The sequence below is a fragment of the Nanorana parkeri genome, unplaced genomic scaffold (assembly GCF_000935625.1).
Source record: "Nanorana parkeri isolate BGI_ZX_2015 unplaced genomic scaffold, ASM93562v1 scaffold5, whole genome shotgun sequence".
NCBI classification, from domain to species: domain Eukaryota; kingdom Metazoa; phylum Chordata; class Amphibia; order Anura; family Dicroglossidae; genus Nanorana; species Nanorana parkeri.
In genome coordinates, this window is record NW_017306273.1 from 1158949 (window position 1) to 1179092 (window position 20144).

Sequence of the window (20144 nt, forward strand, 5' to 3'; positions counted from 1 at the left end):
TATAGGGGGATTTTAATGCGTCGCATATGGGCAATTTTGGGTAATGTAGTTTTTTTGAGGTTTCGCGCGCGCACGCAATTTTAAGGCTTGACATGTTTGGTGTCTCTTTACCCGACGTGACCCCGTCTTTTATATTTTACCAAAAATTTTGGTAATAAAATGTTTTAGAATTTAAATATAGGGGGAACTGTTTTTTTTTTTTTTTTAAAATCTGTAGTTTTTCCTTAACCTCTTGCCGTCCGCCCGTAGTAAAAAAACGGACGGACGGCACTGCTGCATTTGCGGGTTGCCGTCTCCAGACGCCATTTTCTGCTTGCGCGCGCCCCCTAGCGGGCACGCACGGGCAGAAAAGACCCGACGATTAAACACACCCGTTACCGGGTGTTTGACATATAGGCGATCAGCGGCTACCGGATGTCAACTGGTTAAAAAGCACCTGTCACCTCCAATGTAGTTTAGTAAAAAAAAACAAAAAAAAGTTAATTAGAATACAATTAAAAATACCGCCGTCCCCGTGAACACGCACATAGTAATACAAAAATGTGCTGGGTGCTCCTATGTACAAAAACGATGATCGCGTTACATGTTAGGCACCACCGCGTGAGTGAGAGCAATAATTCCGGGGCCAATATTCACAGTTAACTCTGAACTGATGACCTGTACAGGCGTTTAAAGCGTCACCCATGGACAATCTGGGGTATCGTATTTTGTCACATTTTAATGGGCACATGCAATTTTTTAAATGGCACGTCTAGTATCTATTTACGCAGCACAACCTCGTCTTTTATATTTTACCCGAAAATTGGGCATTGTATTGTATTGTTGAGCATTAAAAGTAACCTAATGTGTACATCATGTGCACAAAAAAAAAAAGCAAAAGCGGCTCTGGCAACGAAAGGGTTAAAAGCAAGTTATAGATTAATCGCTGCGGTTGACATTTTTAGTTTGAGGGACAGAAGGTGGTCACTCAGGAAGAGGAAGTGTCTGCAGAAAGACCTTCACAGCCAGAGATTTATTAATATGAAAAATGATATTTAAAAGGAGATTAACATTGTATAGCTTATATGAGATTTTAGTGACTGGGCTTACATATACATTAACCCTGACAGAGGTGTCAATTAGTAATACAATTTAAAAAAAAACACTGGAAGCCATTCTAAAGAATATGTTGTCCTTCACTGGCCTTAGCGAGCACCCAGGCTGAGGAAAACACAGACTAATGTGTGCAGGGGCCCCAAGGGCTGCAGAGTTATGCCAAAGGGCCACAGGTTTGGTGCCCTTATCTGCAACAGGTGTAGTATAAAACCCCCTGGGGTGGCCATGTCATAATACCCCGCCTCAGACATCTACATGTCATTTATTTACAATTAATACACAAGTAAAGTGTTACATATGGTGGGCAGTGCAATAAATTAGTGTATATAACAAACAAAAAGCGGAATAATTGTAATAACTTTGTAACACATTATTTGTGTAGCGCTGCATGCGGTTTAAGTCCACAGCTTACCCTGGTGGAGCTGCTCCCAGTCTGCTGCAGACTGATTGGGGCCACAGGTGGCCGACATAACAACGTCCAGTCTCAGCTGCTCCATGATTTGGGATTTTGCCTCCTGATAGGCTACGCAGTATTTCTAATATTTGTTGCTGAGAGATTTAACCCCTTTGGTGGCAATCACTTCATTAGACCAGAGCCACACAAGAGAATATAATCGTCCATGTGGCCTAGACCTCAGGGCTTGTTCACACCGTGTCCGTTGAGCTGCGTTCTTCTGCACATGTATGGTGTGAACATAGAACACATTTGATCGCACCATACATGTGCCGTGCGCTGTGCAGAAGAACGCAGCTCAATGACATGGTGTGCATAAGCTTCTGCAATGATTAAAGTGAACCTGTCCTGCCCTTGAGTTATATAAACGGCACCTTTTAAAAGTATGCTAAACTTTGGGCACCCGGTTTAAAATGTAAATGTAAAAAAACAACATGTGGTCCCCCCCCTTCCCAAAATCAATACCAAACCTTTATCCTAGACAGAGGTCTGGTATATGGATTTTGAGAGGGGATCCCAGGCACAAAAAACAGAAAGAAGACGACATGGTGTTTCTCCCTTCACATCAGTCCCCCTATACATCAGAAGCCCTCCTTCACTTAAGAAGCCCCCTTATACATCAGAAGCCCCCCTTCACACAAGAAGCCCCCCTATACATCAGCAGTCCCCCTTCACTTAAGAAGCCTACTTATACATCAGAAGCCCCCCTATACATCAGCAGCCACCCTATACATCAGAAGCCCCCTTATACATCAGAAGCCCCCTTATACATCAGCAGCCCCCAGCTTCAGAGTCCCCCCCTTCAGCAAATATTTGAAGGCACCTCTGAAATAGCCAGAAGGCATTCTGGTTGAGAAAGTTTGGCAGATATTATAAGGCAGCCTTCGTCATTCAGGGTGCTGCGGCACCCTGGGGTGCCTTCTGGCTTTGCCAGGGGTGCATTTATATGACATGTGCATACAGCACAGTGACATGATCACTGTGCTGTATGCAGCACAGTGATCATGTCACTGCTACTTTCACATTGTAATATTTGAGTTCACAAGGACATTTGGTGCCCACAATGTGGATTTTATATCCTTTGTGGCTATTGCGGATTATATTGAAATAAATGTTTCTGTGCCCGGAGTCCAGCTTTTGGATAAACTTTAATTGAGACATTTGTAGAGGTTTTTGAATTAATATTTTTATTTCCAAATTATTAGGAAAACTCTTTTCACTTTTTTACAAAAATGATATCAATTTAAAGAACTAATGAATGCTTAATAAATAAAAAAAGGAAAGGAAAAAAAAAAATGCCCGGGCTTCCGATAAAGCCGAGACTTCAGACAGAATACAAAGGTTACACTATAATGTACAATAAGAACAAATTAGGTTTTGGAAATCTTAATTAAAATCTTATTTGCCATCTACAGGCGATGGGTGTGGCCAATCTGAGACTACAATCCAACCAATGGCTAGGAAGGAGAGGCAAGTGATGTCACAGATGCTGATCTCCTCCAAGCCGCTTCAGCCTACCTCACAAAATGGCCGCCCCATTGCATGTAGGCCGCAGATGTAAATAAAATAAAAAGACAACTCGGAAAACATAACATGTCAGTGTTTTAAAAAGGATTTACATGGAACATAAGTAATATAAGACATGCTGAAATAATATAGGAATATTGCCTGTACAGGTAGCTAATTGATATTTCCATAGAGAATGGTTTAGCTCATTTATATTTTACAAATAAAGTGCCCTTCGTACGTTTAAATAATGTCACAAAAAAAAGCTAAGTTTGAACAAATATTTTCAAGAAAATAATTTAAAATGTTGGCAAGCACCATGTCTCGGGGGAGGGATAATACTGTCACTGTGTGCTAACAAATAATGGCTGCCTATTGCACCCCAGCGGCTGTGGAGACAGAGCAAGGCATGCTGGGAAATAAAGTTCCAAAGCGACTGTGGTGCTATAGGCCATAAGCCTGTCCTATATAAATTCCAACTGCGCACACTAGGCCTCAGTCAGCGTACGAAAGGTGTGTGCTGTCTCACCATAGCAACCAGCGTCTTATAAATATGGGGCCACTTCTGTACTGCTAGCAGGACGTGCTCATGCAAGCAAGGCCCGATCCTGTACACTGCTATGGTGTAAAGGAAAGGGTTGAAGAGCTGCGCATGCCTTGGAGCCTGTGTTGACGGGCTTATATTCTCTTCCAGCAGGTTTTGTGTCACCATACAAGCCTACCTGGGAACTTGCTGGCTTTCACCCGGCAATGCCGGCTTTTCATTTGATTTACTGGCCATTGCCAGCCTGGCTTATCTCCAGCCTGTCAAATATTTCACATACCAACACTGTATAGGTCAGAAGGGGACACTGTGGGTTGTGAAGGAGGCGAGGCGGGGATTCCCTTCTTAGGACTGTTGCCTACTTTCACCCAGAAACATACCCTGGCATTTCCGGTGCCGACTAAAGGGATGAGAGAGGAAGCGCAAAAGTAGTGCAGCCGCAACAGAGAGGGAAAGGTGAGCGCTGCATATTTATCCCTTTCTTTATCATCCAGCCACCTTCATTGGCCACCTCCAACACCCCACCCCCTTCCCCAGGAAATCTTTGGCTTGGGTACTTCAAAAAGTTCCTAGGTATGCATACCTAGGGGGTATTGAAGCAGGCCAAATGCAAGTCAAAAGGAGGTCAACTACAGGCCAAATGCACCCGTCAATGAATTCCGAATGATCTCAAAAGCATCTCAAACTGATGCCATTAACACAAGCCCAAAGCCCGTCAACAAAGGCCCTTACTGCTGCAATAAGGCAAGTATCGCAGTTTGTCCTGGCACTGGAATGGCTCATGTGATAATAGATGGGTATCCTTACCTGTTATTATCATCTGCCCTCTCTGTGGCCTACCATCCATCTCACCAACCAAGGTCATAAAATAAAATGGATGCTTTAACTGGTTGCTATGGACAACACAGCCAGTTGTCCTTTCGGACACTTTGCTAAGAGGCTGTGTATGTTTAAAAAAAAAAAACTTGCTTTACCGAATTCACTTGCCTAAACCCATCTAGCAACATCCTTCTAAATGAGTGACAGGATGCAGTCATTTAGCGTCCAGCTATACGTCGGAGATCCCACCAAGTCATTATTCAGTCATACACGTATATACAGGAGAGTCATACTCTGACTTTAGGCTTTGGTCACATACACAAGCTTTTTGAAGAAGACCAGCTCCACGTAAGACCCGCATCGAAATATCACTACATTGTCCAACACTCAGGTCAGGAAACGCTGTTTCTGACGCCGATTAAAGTTAAGCTAAGAGACAAAATGGCAGCAGTGACATAGTGGCAGGAGTCAGCACATAAAATTATGTAAGTGATGTGTAGGAAATTAAGAATGGTAGGACAGGTGCAGGGAGGTTCCCTCTAGAAGTCGAGGAATATATATGCTTGTTCAGGTTAAATCTTGGAATCTTTCGAGGACGTTCCGGTCCGTCAACCCGCTGAGGTTTTCTGGCATTTTATGCCGCAAACGTTTATCCTCTTCAGAGTTTTTCTTTAAAACACATTATTGCTCAAAGTGCAAATATAATCGGGTTTATACTTTCACGGGGATACCTAAGGTTTTCCGAAAATGTTTGGAAAGAATCCAGTTGCTTTGCCGTTCAAACAAGCCTGCGTTATGTTCCTGGTGGCGGAAGGAGGGGGGTCCTGCGGAAGAAGAAGGCATCTTGTAGGATGTGGCCATTTTTACCGCGATAAGCTTGGTAGACATCTGCGCCAGTAATGCAGTCTTATTTACATGTTCTTGAGCTATTGCTGGCAGGTTTGCTTCGGCTCCACGTTATTAAACCTCACTAGAACAGAAACAAATATAAGTGTTATCATAGACGTCAACAAAAGTGTCAAGTAGCCAAAATATATTCTAAACTCGAGTTACAAAGTAAAGAAAACGTTAAACGTTCCTCAAATAGTAACAGTGACCACTGATTGCTAGGAAATAATTTTCTGTACAGCGGGTCCTCATTTCTACAGCTGCAACCCCCCCCTTCCCCTTCCCCCCCAAACGTGGGAAGGCTGTAGAATTATTATTTTAAAATGTAGATCGGATAAAAAACAGCACACACGCAATAAATCCATGATCTTTTTTCCGTCAATGTTTGTCATACACAGCCTAGGTTTCGGGGTCACACAGAGTCCCTTCCTCAAGACGACATACTGACCTGAGACTGACCTGAGGAAGGGACCCTGTGTGGCCCCAAAACATTGGCTGTGCTTGACAAACTGTGACAATTATTTAATAGATTGGAAAAGGATAAAGGATTTATTGCATGTGTGCTGGTGATTATTCAATCTACATTTGAGTTCTATGCAGCGCCATCAATGTCATCACCACGAGCACCACCTTACAAGGTCTCAACGCTATATGGAGTGCAGGTGATCAATGAGACTATTATTTTAAAATGTGTTACAACTCTGCCCCCTGAACCAGAGCCCCAATGCAAGATTTTATTTGCCCAAAGTGTTTCTTTAAGCTACCATTACTATAAACCCCCCAAAAATAAAGAAATTGTTGTAGACACTTACGACGCCGTCAGAGTGGAATTAAGAAGTAAAGTGGTTCTTATTCTGTACAGCTGGGCCAGGGTGAGTTTCCTATGCTGTGCTGACTGAGGTTCCGACATTGTACTCTTGGCACAGCCAGGAGCACTAGCATCGTCCAGTTCCCTCCCAATGTCCTCGCCACACTGTTCAGGTAAAGGGCTACTGTACACATGGGACTCAGGGTCGAACTCAAACTCGGGCAGAGAGTCCAGCTGATCAGACAGCGGGTCCGTTAATTTCTCATCCTCACCGTCTTTGGAGAATCCAGTCTCTACTGAATCCGAAAGGTCAGAGGAGCTGCTGCTGCAGCTACTTAAATTGACCACTTGTCTCCTCGTGCAGTCCGACCGGGACCTGGGCTTTACTAAGTGTTCCTCAACGTTTTCCGATGAACGTTCCACCAAGCTAGTCCTTTTGGCAAAATGCCAATCACGGCCATTGTTGTGGCCGTCAGAGTCCAAAAAATGCTGTGGTCCCGGAGACATAAAGAGTTCACACAGGCTTTTACTTTGACAAAGTTGGGTTTCATCCTCGGCGTGGTTGGTGGGACCTACTGATATCAAGTGAAGGAGACTGGCTTCTGACTTGGATTTCAGGACCTTGGACTTGCACGGCAAGAGCTGGACCGGAGTTCGTCGTTTGAGTTTTGGAGAAGTATTCGACCGTTGAGAACTAACCGACTCCCTCTCCTCTTCTGTCAGTTCTTGCTGCTGTCGCTCCACAAACTCCTCCAGTGATGTAGGAGATAGGGTCCCGTAAGCACTGTCAAAAGAGGATGACCTACATCCATTGGGCTCTAGTTTCAGGTAGTTAGAATCCCCAGCTGGACTCGCCTCTGATGTCTCCATACTTTCAAACATCTCTCTAGTGGGCGTTAGGGAGGATGCTGTGGTGCTGATTGATGTGTCATCAGACTGGGAGCCGTATGCGCCTTGTTCAGCCTCAGGAGAAGAGAGGTCTTCACCGGCGTCAACCACCACTACGGAGATGGTTTCTGTTGAGCTGACTGAAGGACTGCAAAAAACAATATTTATAAATGATTAGATAATGAGCCAAGGTAGGAACTCTTCCCTAAAACTATCATAGTAAACCAACGAATCATCAATTTATTAGTAAAACAAATTGTATATGAAATGGATCTTTTGTACAGCCGCACAGTCCTGATGGTGGTGGACCAGATATAACTCAGAGGGTGTTTTCAGTGACCTCAACTGATGGCCCTGTGCAAAGCCATATCTAAAGAGTAGGAAGTCACCTGCACTCCAACCCAATACTACTCTTTACTAGTGTATATTGTGTATCATTCTAATGGGGTTACAAATTTGCTCCAATATGACTGTGGGGCAGTAATAACATGTTACCTCTGTGTCATGTCTGTGCTGCTTCGACGTAGAATGGTTGGTGAGCTAGCCGCAGAGGTCCCGCTTTCCATGTCTTCCTCCTCTTCCCTGCCGGCTTGCTGTCGGCTTTGCATATGCTCTTGACGTAATCGTTGCAAGAGATTCTAGGAAAACAGAACATAAGTGTTTAGTGGCAAACCATTATCAGGAGATTGCAAAATCATATTGGCTATTATGTATCACAATACAGCTCTCTGCAAGCTGATGTGCAATAAATTTAGACAAGGTTGCACATAGGTTGACCTTAGAGTAGAGTAATGCTAAAGAGCTGTGCAAGTGGAAAAAATAGGCAAGACTGCCATCATCAGGCTGCAACTGGTATCTACACATCAGGTTTCAAAGTTTAAAAATTAACCTGTGCTCTTCACAATATAGAACAAAGGAACAGGCTTACCTAATTGCCCCCCATCCTCCAAATGTTTATATTTCCCTTGCCCCTAAGACCCTCAACCCCATCCCGCCACTACATTAGCTTTCTGGTGTAAACTCAGTAAGTAGCAACTTCAAACTCAATCACGATATCTCACTGGCGTTTTTGAGAGACATAAGAAGCCAGTGGGAGATTCAGCCCAACCAAACCTACTGACAGCTATGTTTTTTAAGCATGGTAGATTTTTATTGAGAAAGCAACAGAGAAAGCAATACATATATGATCAAGAAGTGACCGGTATTATAGATCATGTATCAGTACGCAGACTGTGATTTAGACATGCATAACGTTATATATCCAAGTAATAATAAATGAGGAACCAGATCACATCATTGTGGTAAACTCTCTAGCAATAGTATGTATCGATTCTAAATATAAAAATAAACTGCAACCAGTTATCCCTATAGCCGTGAGGGTCGGTACTGTGGGGAGAAGACCAAATCTCTATAGCATGGGTGCTCGTGGGCATATCAGGAGGACCAAACCTTATTAGGTGTGGTGGGTGGGAACCTCGGCTAGTGACGGATATGTTATCAGTTTCCGATGGACTGACCCTTTAAAAGCTGCTTGAGCTTGATACCCTGCCAAGACTGTCATACACTAGTTAAACACCAGATAGTAGTGTAGCATTCCTTTCTATTAAATGCATTGCAAGAAAATGCGTAGACTCACCTGTGCATTGTGAAGTGCTTCCACCCACCCTCGGCACAAGGACTGGCCACTGGCTTGAAACGTATAGGCTGCCACTGCACTTCTGAACTCATTCAAGTAGATCAACAAAAAGGAACCTGGAAAGATGAAAATATTCATTAAAACTAAAGCTGAAAAACAAGATGTTTGCATGACATACAAGAACATATTTTGATCAATATAGGCTGGAAATATACACATATATACCATACAACTGTCCACCTGCACAGAAAATAAGTAACACTTAACTGTCCACCCTCATTGCTCTTCTAAAGACCTAAGCTTGCTGAAAAAATCTTCTGCATTCGACACTTCTGGGAGCGTTGGATACCTGGTGATCCTGTGTGCTCTGTGGTTCCCTCTGCTGGACTTTATGACACTACAGGATCCAGTAGTTATGTAAGGGCCAGTGGAAGGACCCACAACGTATAGTAGGGACCAGGTATCTGGCACACCTGGAGGTGGTCAATGCAGAGGGTTCTTCAGCCGATGCAGCTCTTCAAGGGAGCTCTTCAAAAGTCTACCATGCATAAGTAACACTTAACTGTCCACCCTCACTGCTCTTCTAAAGACCTAAGCTTGCTGAAAAAATCTTCTGCAGTCGACACTTCTGGGAGTGTTGGATACCTGGTGATCCTATGTGCTCTGTGGTTCCTTCTGCTGGACATTACGGCACGACCCCACAATGTATAGTAGGGGACCAGGTATCTGGCACACCTGGAGGTGGTCAATGCAGAGGGTTCCTCAGGGGGTGTAGCTTTTCAAGAAAGCTCTTCAAACGTCTTCCAACACACAAAAAAAGAATACCTGTCCTGATGTTGACCTTGCTCCATTGAAGAACCATTCTGGCCAAAGAACATTCTGCATCCAGCACTTCCAGGTGTGTCGGATACCAGGTCCCCAGCCAAACCAGACATCACTATTGTAGTAACGTACTGGCTGGCAGAAGGAACCACAGCACACAGCAGGATCCAGGCATCCGACACTCCCAGAAGTGTCAGACATAGAAGACGATTTAGGATGCTTTAAAAGAGCGAAGATCATCCAAAATGTCATCAGGAAAAAAAAATAAATGTGAAAATAAGGGTTCATTGCTAGTGATCATAATTGCTGCCGTCTGATATAGAAACGCTATTTATTCACTACCATGTTAAACTGGTTATCTCCATTTAATGTTTGTTTTAGAAACACAATATCAGATCTCCAGCTAGACAAAGGACAATATTTATCTTTCGACTGCGAGGCACATCTGCTCTATAGTCTGCTGACAAAGACCCAGGTCCGGTGAAAGATCAATTACCCAGAAGTCAGTGCAAATAAATAAAGGCATAAAATATGTAGACGTGATGTTGGATAGAAATTGATGGAGGTGCCCTCCGCACACCTTTCAGCAGTCCCGGCCAACAATCAAATAAATGGTGCTCGAAGTCACATCTCTTGCCTTGAAGAAGGGACCCTGTGTGGCCCCGAAACGTCGGCTCATGTTGGATTTCTGTGACATCATTGTCCATTAAAAGGACTCATTCATTTTAACTTATGGAGTGCTGGTGACCTATTTTCTTCAATTGTGATGTTGGATAGGTCTGGGACAAATTTCAACATTTCAACCAGGTAAGTACTTTAAAGAAGATTTACAAAACCTGAGGGTGATGATAATGATAAGATATGAGCTCGTGTTTGCCAAGTATTACTTTTATTACAATCATAAAATGCCGATGTACCTGTGTCCTTGAGTTCCCTACAGATGATCTTATCCACCAATAACGGCTGTCGGATGACTTTGGTCCTTTCCGCCTTTTTCACTGGCTTCGTGATGAGGAAGAGATCCGTGAACAGGAAGCAGTATACATCCATCTGAAATGAGCAATATCTTTGGTTAAGTTTGTGTGGGAACCTTGTTATGCCAAAGGCACTACATAAATCATTTTTTACTTTTTAAAGAACTAAAATGGATTTATTTGGAACAAGATCTATCTATCTATCTATCTATCTATCTATCTATCTATCTATCTATCTATCTATCTATCTATCTATCTATCTATCTATCTAAATATATTGCTTAGATTTCTAATTATAGGCAGACAAAAGAAGAATAAAAAAATATACAATAATAATATAAATGTAATAAATATAAATGTATATTATTTATACGGTAGATATTATATTTATTTTTGAAAATATTTTTCAAACTTTTATTAGTTTCAAAACACACTGGATGGTCGTCTATTAAGTGTATGTCCAGCCAAAAGATTTTCATTTCAGTTTTAGTGGGGAAGGATTAAAACCGCTGAGAGGTTTTTGCTGCTGTCCGAGGCTCTGTTGGAGAGATTTCCCTTCAATTACTGTAATGGTGGTGACTTTTCTTTCAAACAGGAAGTGAGAGGAAATCTCCAACAGCAATGAAGGCACCCGCAGCTGTCGGAATACTGCCAGAATACCTGAACAATGCTGCAGCAGATTGGCTGTACCCATCTCCTTTGACAAAAGTCAATGAAAAAAAATTGACTTTTGTTGAGCCGGGTGGTGTCATCAAGGCAACTCACATATCAAATTTTGCCTGATTCAGCAGGAAAAAGCTGAAATTTGATCTGTGTATAGCTTGCATAAGAAGATACTTCATGAACACATCCTGATAAGAATCACCTTGCTGTCTTTCCCTTCCTTCATCTTCAGGCTGCCTTCCAGCAGAAGCTGTCGTGTGTCGTCCAGAGAAGTCCCAAATATGGGTGCTGTCAAATCAAACTTGCAGAACTCCTTTAATATCTACACAGAGCAATAAGAGTCACCATCATTATGGAACAATAAATCGTGACAATGGGTCAATCTTATAACATTTCCACCAACAGAATTTATAGCTAAAGATTATATTAATCTCTGTGCTACAGTATAGGGCCAAAGGTTTGTGGGCCCCTGACCTTCACACCTGTAAGAGCTTGTTGGAAATCCCATTCCAAAGCCACAAGTATTAAAGGAGAAGTATGGGGTAAATGTTTTTCCCCATAGTTCTCCTAAGGGTCACGGGAGGACATAAACTAGCATCCTCCCGTGACCCAAAGCTCAGTATATCCCAAGCTACAGCTCACTATATACTGAGACTGCCGCAGCCGGGACGGATCCCCGACATTACTGTCGGGATCCACCCAGCTGCGTGATTGACAGCTGGCTCTGCCTATCAAGAGGCAGAGCCAGCTGTACCCATCCGTTCCGCCAGTCAGCACTGGAGGATCGGAGCAGGGAGGGGGGTGATCCCTGCAGGGAGCCGTGACTGACAGTCGTGGCTCTCTGCAGGGATAGATTGAGAAGAGAGCGAGCAATGTGTTCGCTCACTTCCCGATCTATTGAGCCGACGCGTGACAGTTTCATTGTCACACGTCGGCTCGAACTACAAGGTTGAGTGAAAATCACTCACCTCATAGTTCTCCTTTAATATGGAGTTGGCCCTCCTTTCAACTATGGCCTTCACTCCTATGGGAAAGCTTTACACAAGATTTTGGGGGGTAACTAAGGGAATTTGTGCCCATTCAGTAAAAAGAGCGTTAGGTACTGATGTTGGTTGAGAAGACCTGACTCATAATTGGCATTCCAATTTATGCCAAAGGTGTTCAGTAGGGTTGAGGTCAGGGCTCTGTGAAGGCCATTCAAGTTCCCCCACACCAAACTCATCAAACCATGTCTTTATGGAGCTAGCTTTGTGCACAGAGGAAAAGTTACGCTGGGAACAGAAAAGGGCCTTCACCAAAATGTTACCACGAGGTTGGAAGTGCACAATTGTCTAAAATGCCTTTGTATGCAGTACCAGTAACACGAACCTTCACCGAAATACCTAAACTTCAAAATTTGGAATATTAGGCACATCATTTTGACCTTATAGTATATATCACCAAGATTCACATGTAGCTGTATACCTTATCCACCTCATCTGTACTGCTCTCCACAGCTTCATAAGAGTCGATACGGCTGATGATGGCCGCCAGTCGCTGCTGCTCTTGCCGTTGGCGCATCCTTGAGTTTACATGATTGATGAATCGCTCAACCGAGTTTATCTGTAGTGATAGAAGAACAATCGTCATGTTAGAAGAGCTTGGTGGTCACAAGGAGGATTAAAGTTAATGTAATTCACACTGAAGCTGTAAAGCCGTCATACAAAAGTGAATTTTATCATCATTCATGAACCAAAGAGAGGAGCAGACATTCCTTGATCATTTTACAGAATTCTTAGCATTCCCTCCATTAGATGAACCTATGAATTTCCAATGCTCCTCAGCTCCATCTAGTGGCAAGAATGCTGTGCGAATAACAATCGCTCAGCATATAGCTGGGTGGAACCTTCATAAATCATTCCCATAGTTTATTTATGTGAAAGAGTTTTGGGCTACAATCATAGACATGTCCGTACACATTTCAGGAACTCATTGGAACGGAAATATTACTTCTGCTTGGAGTGACCTAACTCTTGGCTTCTATGAAGAATAATTGTCATGACGTGACTTCAGAATTCTATTACCGTACATAGGATGGACAAATCAATTACCATGGCAATGATGGACTCTCTGACTTGAGGGTCGTCCGTCTTTTTCAGGATGGACTTGAGCAGCAGGGGGTACTTGGTGAGACGTTGATGTGGCTTCACTAACATGTCGCTCAGCTTCAGGCGATTGCACTGTTTGTGTTTCTCGGCCCACTGTACAAATACAGACAAAAGGTACACTGATATAATAATCTGGGTAAACTGTGCACCCACGCTCAAATAGGCTCCTCCCACTTATAAAGGGAGGAACATGCAGACAGGTGGGAGGTGCAGAATTAAAACACATAAAGCTTTTTGATTACTAACGGATACAGATTAAAGTTAAAATAATAAAAAATGGTTTCACAACAACAAAGCAATCTATGCATCTTCACAGGCCTGATACAAGGTTGGGACTGCGGGACAGTGTAATTTTGGTGCAAAGATTCTGCCAGAGGAGGTGGTGGAGAAAGAGTCTTAATTCTGTATCCCTGTTGACCTAGACAGCATAGGATTTGCATTAGTCCTCCCAAGAGCCAGCCCACTGCTTACGTCAAGCCCAGGGCCGGATTTCCTCTCTCTGCTGCCCCAATGCCAGGTTCCTCAATGCACCCCCCTGCATGCAGGCTGCATACAAGTGATCTCAAAAAACATCGCCAAGATCACTTGTACAAAACAAGCGGCGGCTTCCCTGCTGTACATTTAGCCATGCTTGCCCAAAGAAGGGCTAAATGTAGAAAACAACTGCCCGCTCGGCGCCCAGAAATTTCACACCCCTGCTGCCCCACTACTTCCTGCTGCCCTAAGGCCGGGCCTCGTTTGGTCTTGTGGGAAATCTGGCCCTGGTCAAGCCCGAGGGCTCTCGAGAGGAGTACCAAGGCAAGGTGCTATATGTTTTCAGGAAGCTATGTACAGCACCCTGCCCGCAATGATCTGCCTGCATTTACAGAGAAGCACAGAGACCCCGTGATGATGTCACCGGGTCTAAAAAAGGGTAATGAAAATGGAAAGATTTTATTTTATAATGTCATTAGCACGTTGACGAGGGAGGAACCATGGAAGGCAAAATATAAGCAGATTAAACTTCAGCTTTGACCTATGTCTTGTCTCCAGGAATACGGATGTGAACCTTACCGTTACATAGGCCCGAAAGACTTCATTGTCCCGGTGCAGATTCCTCATATTCTCCATACAGCCTTCTTCCTCCATACAATATCGGATATATGGCTTAAAGAGAGATTCAAACTGTGAAAAGAAAGGAGAAAATGTATTTCATTAAATGAATAATGAGGAGATCACACATGTTACTGTTTAATTGCCATCTGTAAACATAAAAATTATACATGAGAAAGGGATCAGCTTAACCTTTTCATGACCAGACTTCATTGAGGCTTACATTCCCAGACCTAATTGTTATTATTGGTCAGTTAAAGCTGAACTCCAGCCAAACAACTACTAAAATACATATAAGACAGCAGAATTACCTGTCAAAGGGATTGTATTTATGTTCATCCAGTTCTGCTATTTACACAGCCCAGCCCCATCTGGCAGAGCAGGAGACCTGATTTTTCTCTGCTTCTGTTAAAGAACACTTACAGGTCATGTCCCTCCCCTCAGCCTGTGACTGGACATTGAAAAGAGGAGTGGCTGACTGATTAACTCATTTGTCTGTCACTCTGTTCTTCCCTCCTATCAGCACTTTCCTTTGCACTGCAACACAACTGACTGGATTCCTTGTGCTACTTCTCCCTCTCCTAATCTTAGCCCTGCTGTACAAGGACTGCAAAAGGCTGATACCAGCTCAAATCCAGATACTGCTAGCATAAAAAATTACATTTAACGATGGGTTAATTTTTGTTATATCTTCCTGGAGTTCAGCTTTAACTTGACAATAACCTAATGAGTTATTTGTGAACCTGAATCTTTTTATATTGTTTTTTGATGGCATATATTGGTTTTCATTTTGGTTTTATTAAATACCTTGCTCAATTTTAAGTTATAGGTAAAAATGTTTTAAAAACACATTTTATTTTTGTTGTTTTATAACAATTAAAAATATATATCATACATACCATTTTGAATCCTTTCTGGAAGTCCACTGGGTTCAACAGGCTCCTGGATTTTCTGGCCTTCTCCAGTACTGGCAGCATAATGTTACCCCAGAGAGCGCGGTGCAGCTGGATAATTTCCTGCACGTTGCTGAACAGCTTGTCTGGCTCCACCTGTCACCATAAAATAACAGAATATTAATGGCCAATTAAGATATCGTTCTTGGTCAAAGGTCCCTCCCTTTATGAGGATATAACCTCGCCTTGGCAAATAGAAGAAACCGCAATATTATTGTTTGAGTTTCTGGTTTTGTATGTACACGGTTTTATTTTGTTTAAAGAATTGGTCCATCCAAAGCTACTCCAGTGTTTGGGTGATGCTGGAGAGTTAATCTGCCCTACGGTCTCTTCTATCTCCAGGGGATTCTATTGGGGAGATCTCTGTGCTGAGTTCCTGGGTCTGCACACTGGCTGTGCCCTATATGAGGGGTACCCACTATCCCTGTGCTGAGTTCCCGGGTCTGCACACCACCTGTGCCATTTAGGGGGCGTTCCCACTATCCCTGTGCTGAGTTCCCAGCTCTGCACACCAGCTGTGCCCATTATGAGGGTCTCCCACCATCCCTGCACTGCATTTCCAGGTCTGCTAACCAGCTGTGCCCATTAAGAGGGGTTCTCACTAACCCTGTGCTGAGTTTCCTATCTAAACACATGCTGTGCTCAATATGAGGGGTCCCCACCATCCCTGTGCTGCGTTCCCAGCTCTGCCCATTATGAGGGTCTCCCACCATCCCTGCACTGCATTTCCAGGTCTGCTAACCAGCTGTGCCCATTAAGAGGGGTTCTCACTAACCCTGTGCTGAGTTTCCTATCTAAACACATGCTGTGCTCAATATGAGGGGTCCCCACCATCCCTGTGCTGCGTTCCCAGGTCTGCACAACAGCTGTGCCCATTATGAGAATCTCCCACCATCCCTATGCTGAGTTTCCGTGTCTGCACACCAGCTGTGTCCATTATGAGGGGTCCCCAGCATCCCTGCTGGATTTTTTTATATTATGGAGAATGTAATAGGAGGATCTGGGACACACAATGGTGGGCAGGGACACCCAAAGCTCCCAAGTGGTCAGGAATTCGGGCAGGGAGTGCTTGCTGTAAGAGTACCCAAGAGCCAGAAGCTGACTCAACCCAACATGCCCCACCTATACCTAAAATATTGAGAGGGTGGAATGGCCTTTTAATCTTCATTAAATACACACACACACACACACACATTTTTGTGTGTTTTTTTACCTCGCACAGAAGTCCTGATTCCTGAAGATTTAGCAGGCAACACAGGAAAAGCTACAGAAAGATGAAACAAATATTAGAATAATGATCATAACAAAACCCCATACATGAGATCTGTTCATCGTATCAAGTTCAACTTTATCTTTATATTAAATTGAAGCTCTCCCTGACCTTGGGGGTAATCTCCCCCCAAATGAGTCCTTGGGCATGGAGCTCACATAGCAGCCAGTAATCACTGAGGAAGCAAATGAAACAGCAAAACAAAAAAACAAATACAGTTGTTGAAACCCATCTCCGGGAAACCAAAAAACGACACTTGCAGTGGGGATTTCCCCGCGCACTACAAGGGCTAAGTGCTTGTTTTAGTCTAAGGGGCTGGAGTAAAGTGCTTTTACTTACCTGGATTACCCGATGCACAGTCCTGTTGTCTCCCTCCAAGCTGCTAGACTGGTCTCTGCAACCACTTCTCCCTTTTGCTCCAGCGGTCTCAGGATCACTGACATCATCACATCTAATGCAGGGTCCATAGAATTGCATTAGACGTGAGGACACCAAGAGATATTCCACAACAGGACAGTGCTGACCACCGTGGCAGGGGGAAACAGGTAAGTAAAAGTGCTTCACTCCAGTCCTCCAGACTAGTTTTTTGGTTTTCCCGAGAGATGGGCTTTAAGTAAAAACATGAAGCCCACCACAATGATGACCTAGGCAGGTGCCCAATTTCCCTGTGTCTGGATACTCACATCTGTTATGACCTTCAGCTTCTTGATGTAGGTGGCCTCGGTGTGTATCAGCTCCCAGATGGCCTCCTGCTGGTGGCACTGGCGTCTTGTCAAATTCTGGTAGAAGACAGAACAACGGGGAGCACAAATGTTAATTCATGGATTCTGTTCCACTGTAGCAAGCCCACCATCGTCACTATGGAGGACTCCTGCAGTGTCCGCGGCTGCAAATGGCTTACACCCGTGTCTATGCTCAGTGATTGCTGAATATGAATCTCTCCATAGTGAGAGGAAATCTTCTCTTATCTGTCACTAGAACAGGCCCCCATTGTAAAATCCCCATTCTAATCCTGTACCAGTGACAACTTTAAAAAGTTGGCCTACCCATCACTACAGGGGTTCTTATGCTTCCCGATTTAAACCAAAATCTAAGAAAGCTGACGCTGAACTCCAGGCAAACAGCTGAATTTACAGATGACATACTGTACATATTAGGGTGCTGCTTTGCCTGCCAAAGGATATTAATTCAGCCATTATCAATGAAGCCTAAACTTGCCCAATCAATGACTTTTGTAAATGGTCAATCAATGATATCGGTCATGTAGCAGATTCATATTAAACTATTATTGTTATTTTTTCTATTTGTATCATGTTTATATATATTTTTATCTATTTTTACCTCTGGGACTTCAACGATTTGCTGCCAGCTGTCCTCTAGGCCCAGATTTGTATCATCTTCTTCCTCCTCCCAGGAATCCTGGTCGAAACACATCTGCTGGGGCGGCTTGGGGAGGCCGAACATGCTATATGAATGCAGTTTGCTTTCCAGTTGCTCCATTTTATCGATCTCCTGCAAAAAGAGCAAAGAACAAATCGGATAAGAAGGATAAAAGAAAACATATTCAAGATGAACGACACAGCTCCTGATACAATGATACTAGTAGAATACAAACCAAGAGTCAGACCTCATGTAGAGAGATGGCTCAGTGTGAGCAGCAGCAGCAGTGAGGGGTCTGCGTATAACATGGAACAGGTTGACTTATATAGGGGCCAGAATGGCTCGTCTGCCTACCCAGACCGCTGCTTATGTATGCAAATGAGAGTCAGAAATGCTAATGAGATTAGTGGGGGAGCCCTCTTCTTTGTTAGCCTGTTACTGTGGCTCGTGCTCGGGCACTTGGCACAGCCCAAGGGAAGCCTGGGCTGAAAGGAACAGCTGGTACTAGTGGGCGAGGGTCGAACTATTGAATGGGCTGAAGACAATTGGAGCCATCCTGACCCCTCCAAATTACTGATGGGCCGACATGGACCTAAAGCGCGGGGAAGCCAGCATAATATCCCACTGCGGACAAAGGATGCATAAGCCTATCAAAGTGTTCTAGTATTTCTCTATGCTCCAGGGTGGATGCTGTGTTTTGCACTATGGAGTTGATGCTAAGTCTAGGCAAGTTTGGGGATTTATTTGTTAACATCCATGATGTGTATGTCAGGGCAAAATTGCAAAAACAAAGTTTTGTACATCTCTGCAATACGCACACATCTCCCCTTGTTGTGTCCCTTTAAAAATGCTGCAAGTACAGAAAAATCTCTGTTGAGCTAAAAGGAATCCATTAAGCGCCTAACTTCCTGTAATGGGCTGACAACGCTGCCTCTGTTGTAGTGGAATCCAAAAGCAGTGTTGTCAGCCATTTCTCCTCTTGGACTGCAGAACACCTCCCACTTGTGTTATAAAGATAAGGAGAAGGGGAAGAGTTCTGCATGAACACCCTCCTATTTTATAAAGATGAAGAGAAGGGGAGGAGTTCTGCAGGAACACCCCCTATGTTATAAAGATGAGGAGAAGAGCTCTGCAGGAACACCCTCCTATGTTATAAAGATGAGGAGAAGGGGAGGAGTTCTGCATGAACACCCTCCTATTTTATAAAGATGAGGAGAAGGGGAGGAGTTCTGCAGGAACACACCCTATGTTATAAAGATGAGGAGAAGGGGAGGAGTTCTGCAGGAACACCCTCCTATGTTATAAAGATGAGGAGAAAGGGAAGAGTTCTGCATGGTTCACAACACTGCCTTTGCCACACTGAAATCCTGAGCAGTGTTGTCAGCCCTACTTCCCCCTCTCTCTGAAGCTGGACTTCAGAACACCTCCCCCTTATGTTATGGAGATGAGAAGAGTGGGAAGAGTTCTGTAGTCTAGCACAAGAGAACTAGGCAGGACTGACAACCCAGTTTGGGATTTCAGTGCAGCGTAGGCAGTGTTGTCAGCTCAAACAGACAGTTAGGTTGCAGATCAAAAGGTATTGCCAAAACCCATAGAAATGTGCCTGTATTGTAGATAAGCCCTCCATATGTTTGCTCTCATCTTGCCCAGACATGTACAATTAAAAAAAGATCCATATTATAGAACCCCGTAACAATATGCAGACCCGGCTTCCTGCTTAGCATTTCTGCACAATTGTTCTGCGCTAATTATCTTCCCCGTACAAAGAAAATCGGATTGAAGGAAAACAATGCGGATGCGATTTTATCTCGGTCATTTTTTGGATGACGGCGACTGAGCGATTGTAGTGAAATGCAGACAGCCACAAGAGATAAGATCAACAAACCCGCACATGTAATACAATGAAGGTAATATGGTACAGCAAGCCTTTTAAAATGAGTAAATGACATCAACAAGGTAAACAATACAACAAATCAAAACAAGTCAAAGCGTGCTTCTGGAAAATACACTTAAAAATCATAAATTAACAAATAAAAAGTCTTAAAAGGTTTCTTTTTTTATAAAGCTCCAGTCTTTGTTCAGTTCAAAATAGCATTATGTGTGTCAATGTGAGCGCACATAATCGTGACGTGTGAAAGCTTCATTGCATAAAATAACACATATCCGCAGTTCAAAGCCTTCCTTGGGAGGAAAGTGAGAATGGGT

At 43.5% G+C, this 20144-nt stretch overlaps 1 protein-coding gene across 3 annotated transcripts in view; it reads right to left on the reverse strand.

Moving 5' to 3' along the window:
* Positions 1-5048: 5048 nt before the first annotated feature.
* PLEKHG5 (pleckstrin homology and RhoGEF domain containing G5) overlaps positions 5049-20144 on the reverse strand; it is a 200517-nt gene continuing 185421 nt past the window's right edge. For all 3 annotated transcript variants that reach the window (XM_018552687.1, XM_018552695.1, XM_018552702.1), the window contains 13 exons: positions 17901-18071; positions 17243-17338; positions 16503-16553; positions 15236-15385; positions 14298-14408; positions 13188-13337; positions 12562-12699; positions 11300-11419; positions 10378-10510; positions 8639-8754; positions 7498-7640; positions 6119-7150; positions 5049-5388 (listed from right to left, as the gene is read on the reverse strand). In XM_018552687.1, coding sequence (XP_018408189.1) covers positions 5379-5388; positions 6119-7150; positions 7498-7640; positions 8639-8754; positions 10378-10510; positions 11300-11419; positions 12562-12699; positions 13188-13337; positions 14298-14408; positions 15236-15385; positions 16503-16553; positions 17243-17338; positions 17901-18071 — 2421 coding nt within the window. In that variant the 3' untranslated portion in view covers positions 5049-5378. The remainder of the gene's footprint in view (positions 5389-6118; positions 7151-7497; positions 7641-8638; positions 8755-10377; positions 10511-11299; positions 11420-12561; positions 12700-13187; positions 13338-14297; positions 14409-15235; positions 15386-16502; positions 16554-17242; positions 17339-17900; positions 18072-20144) is intronic.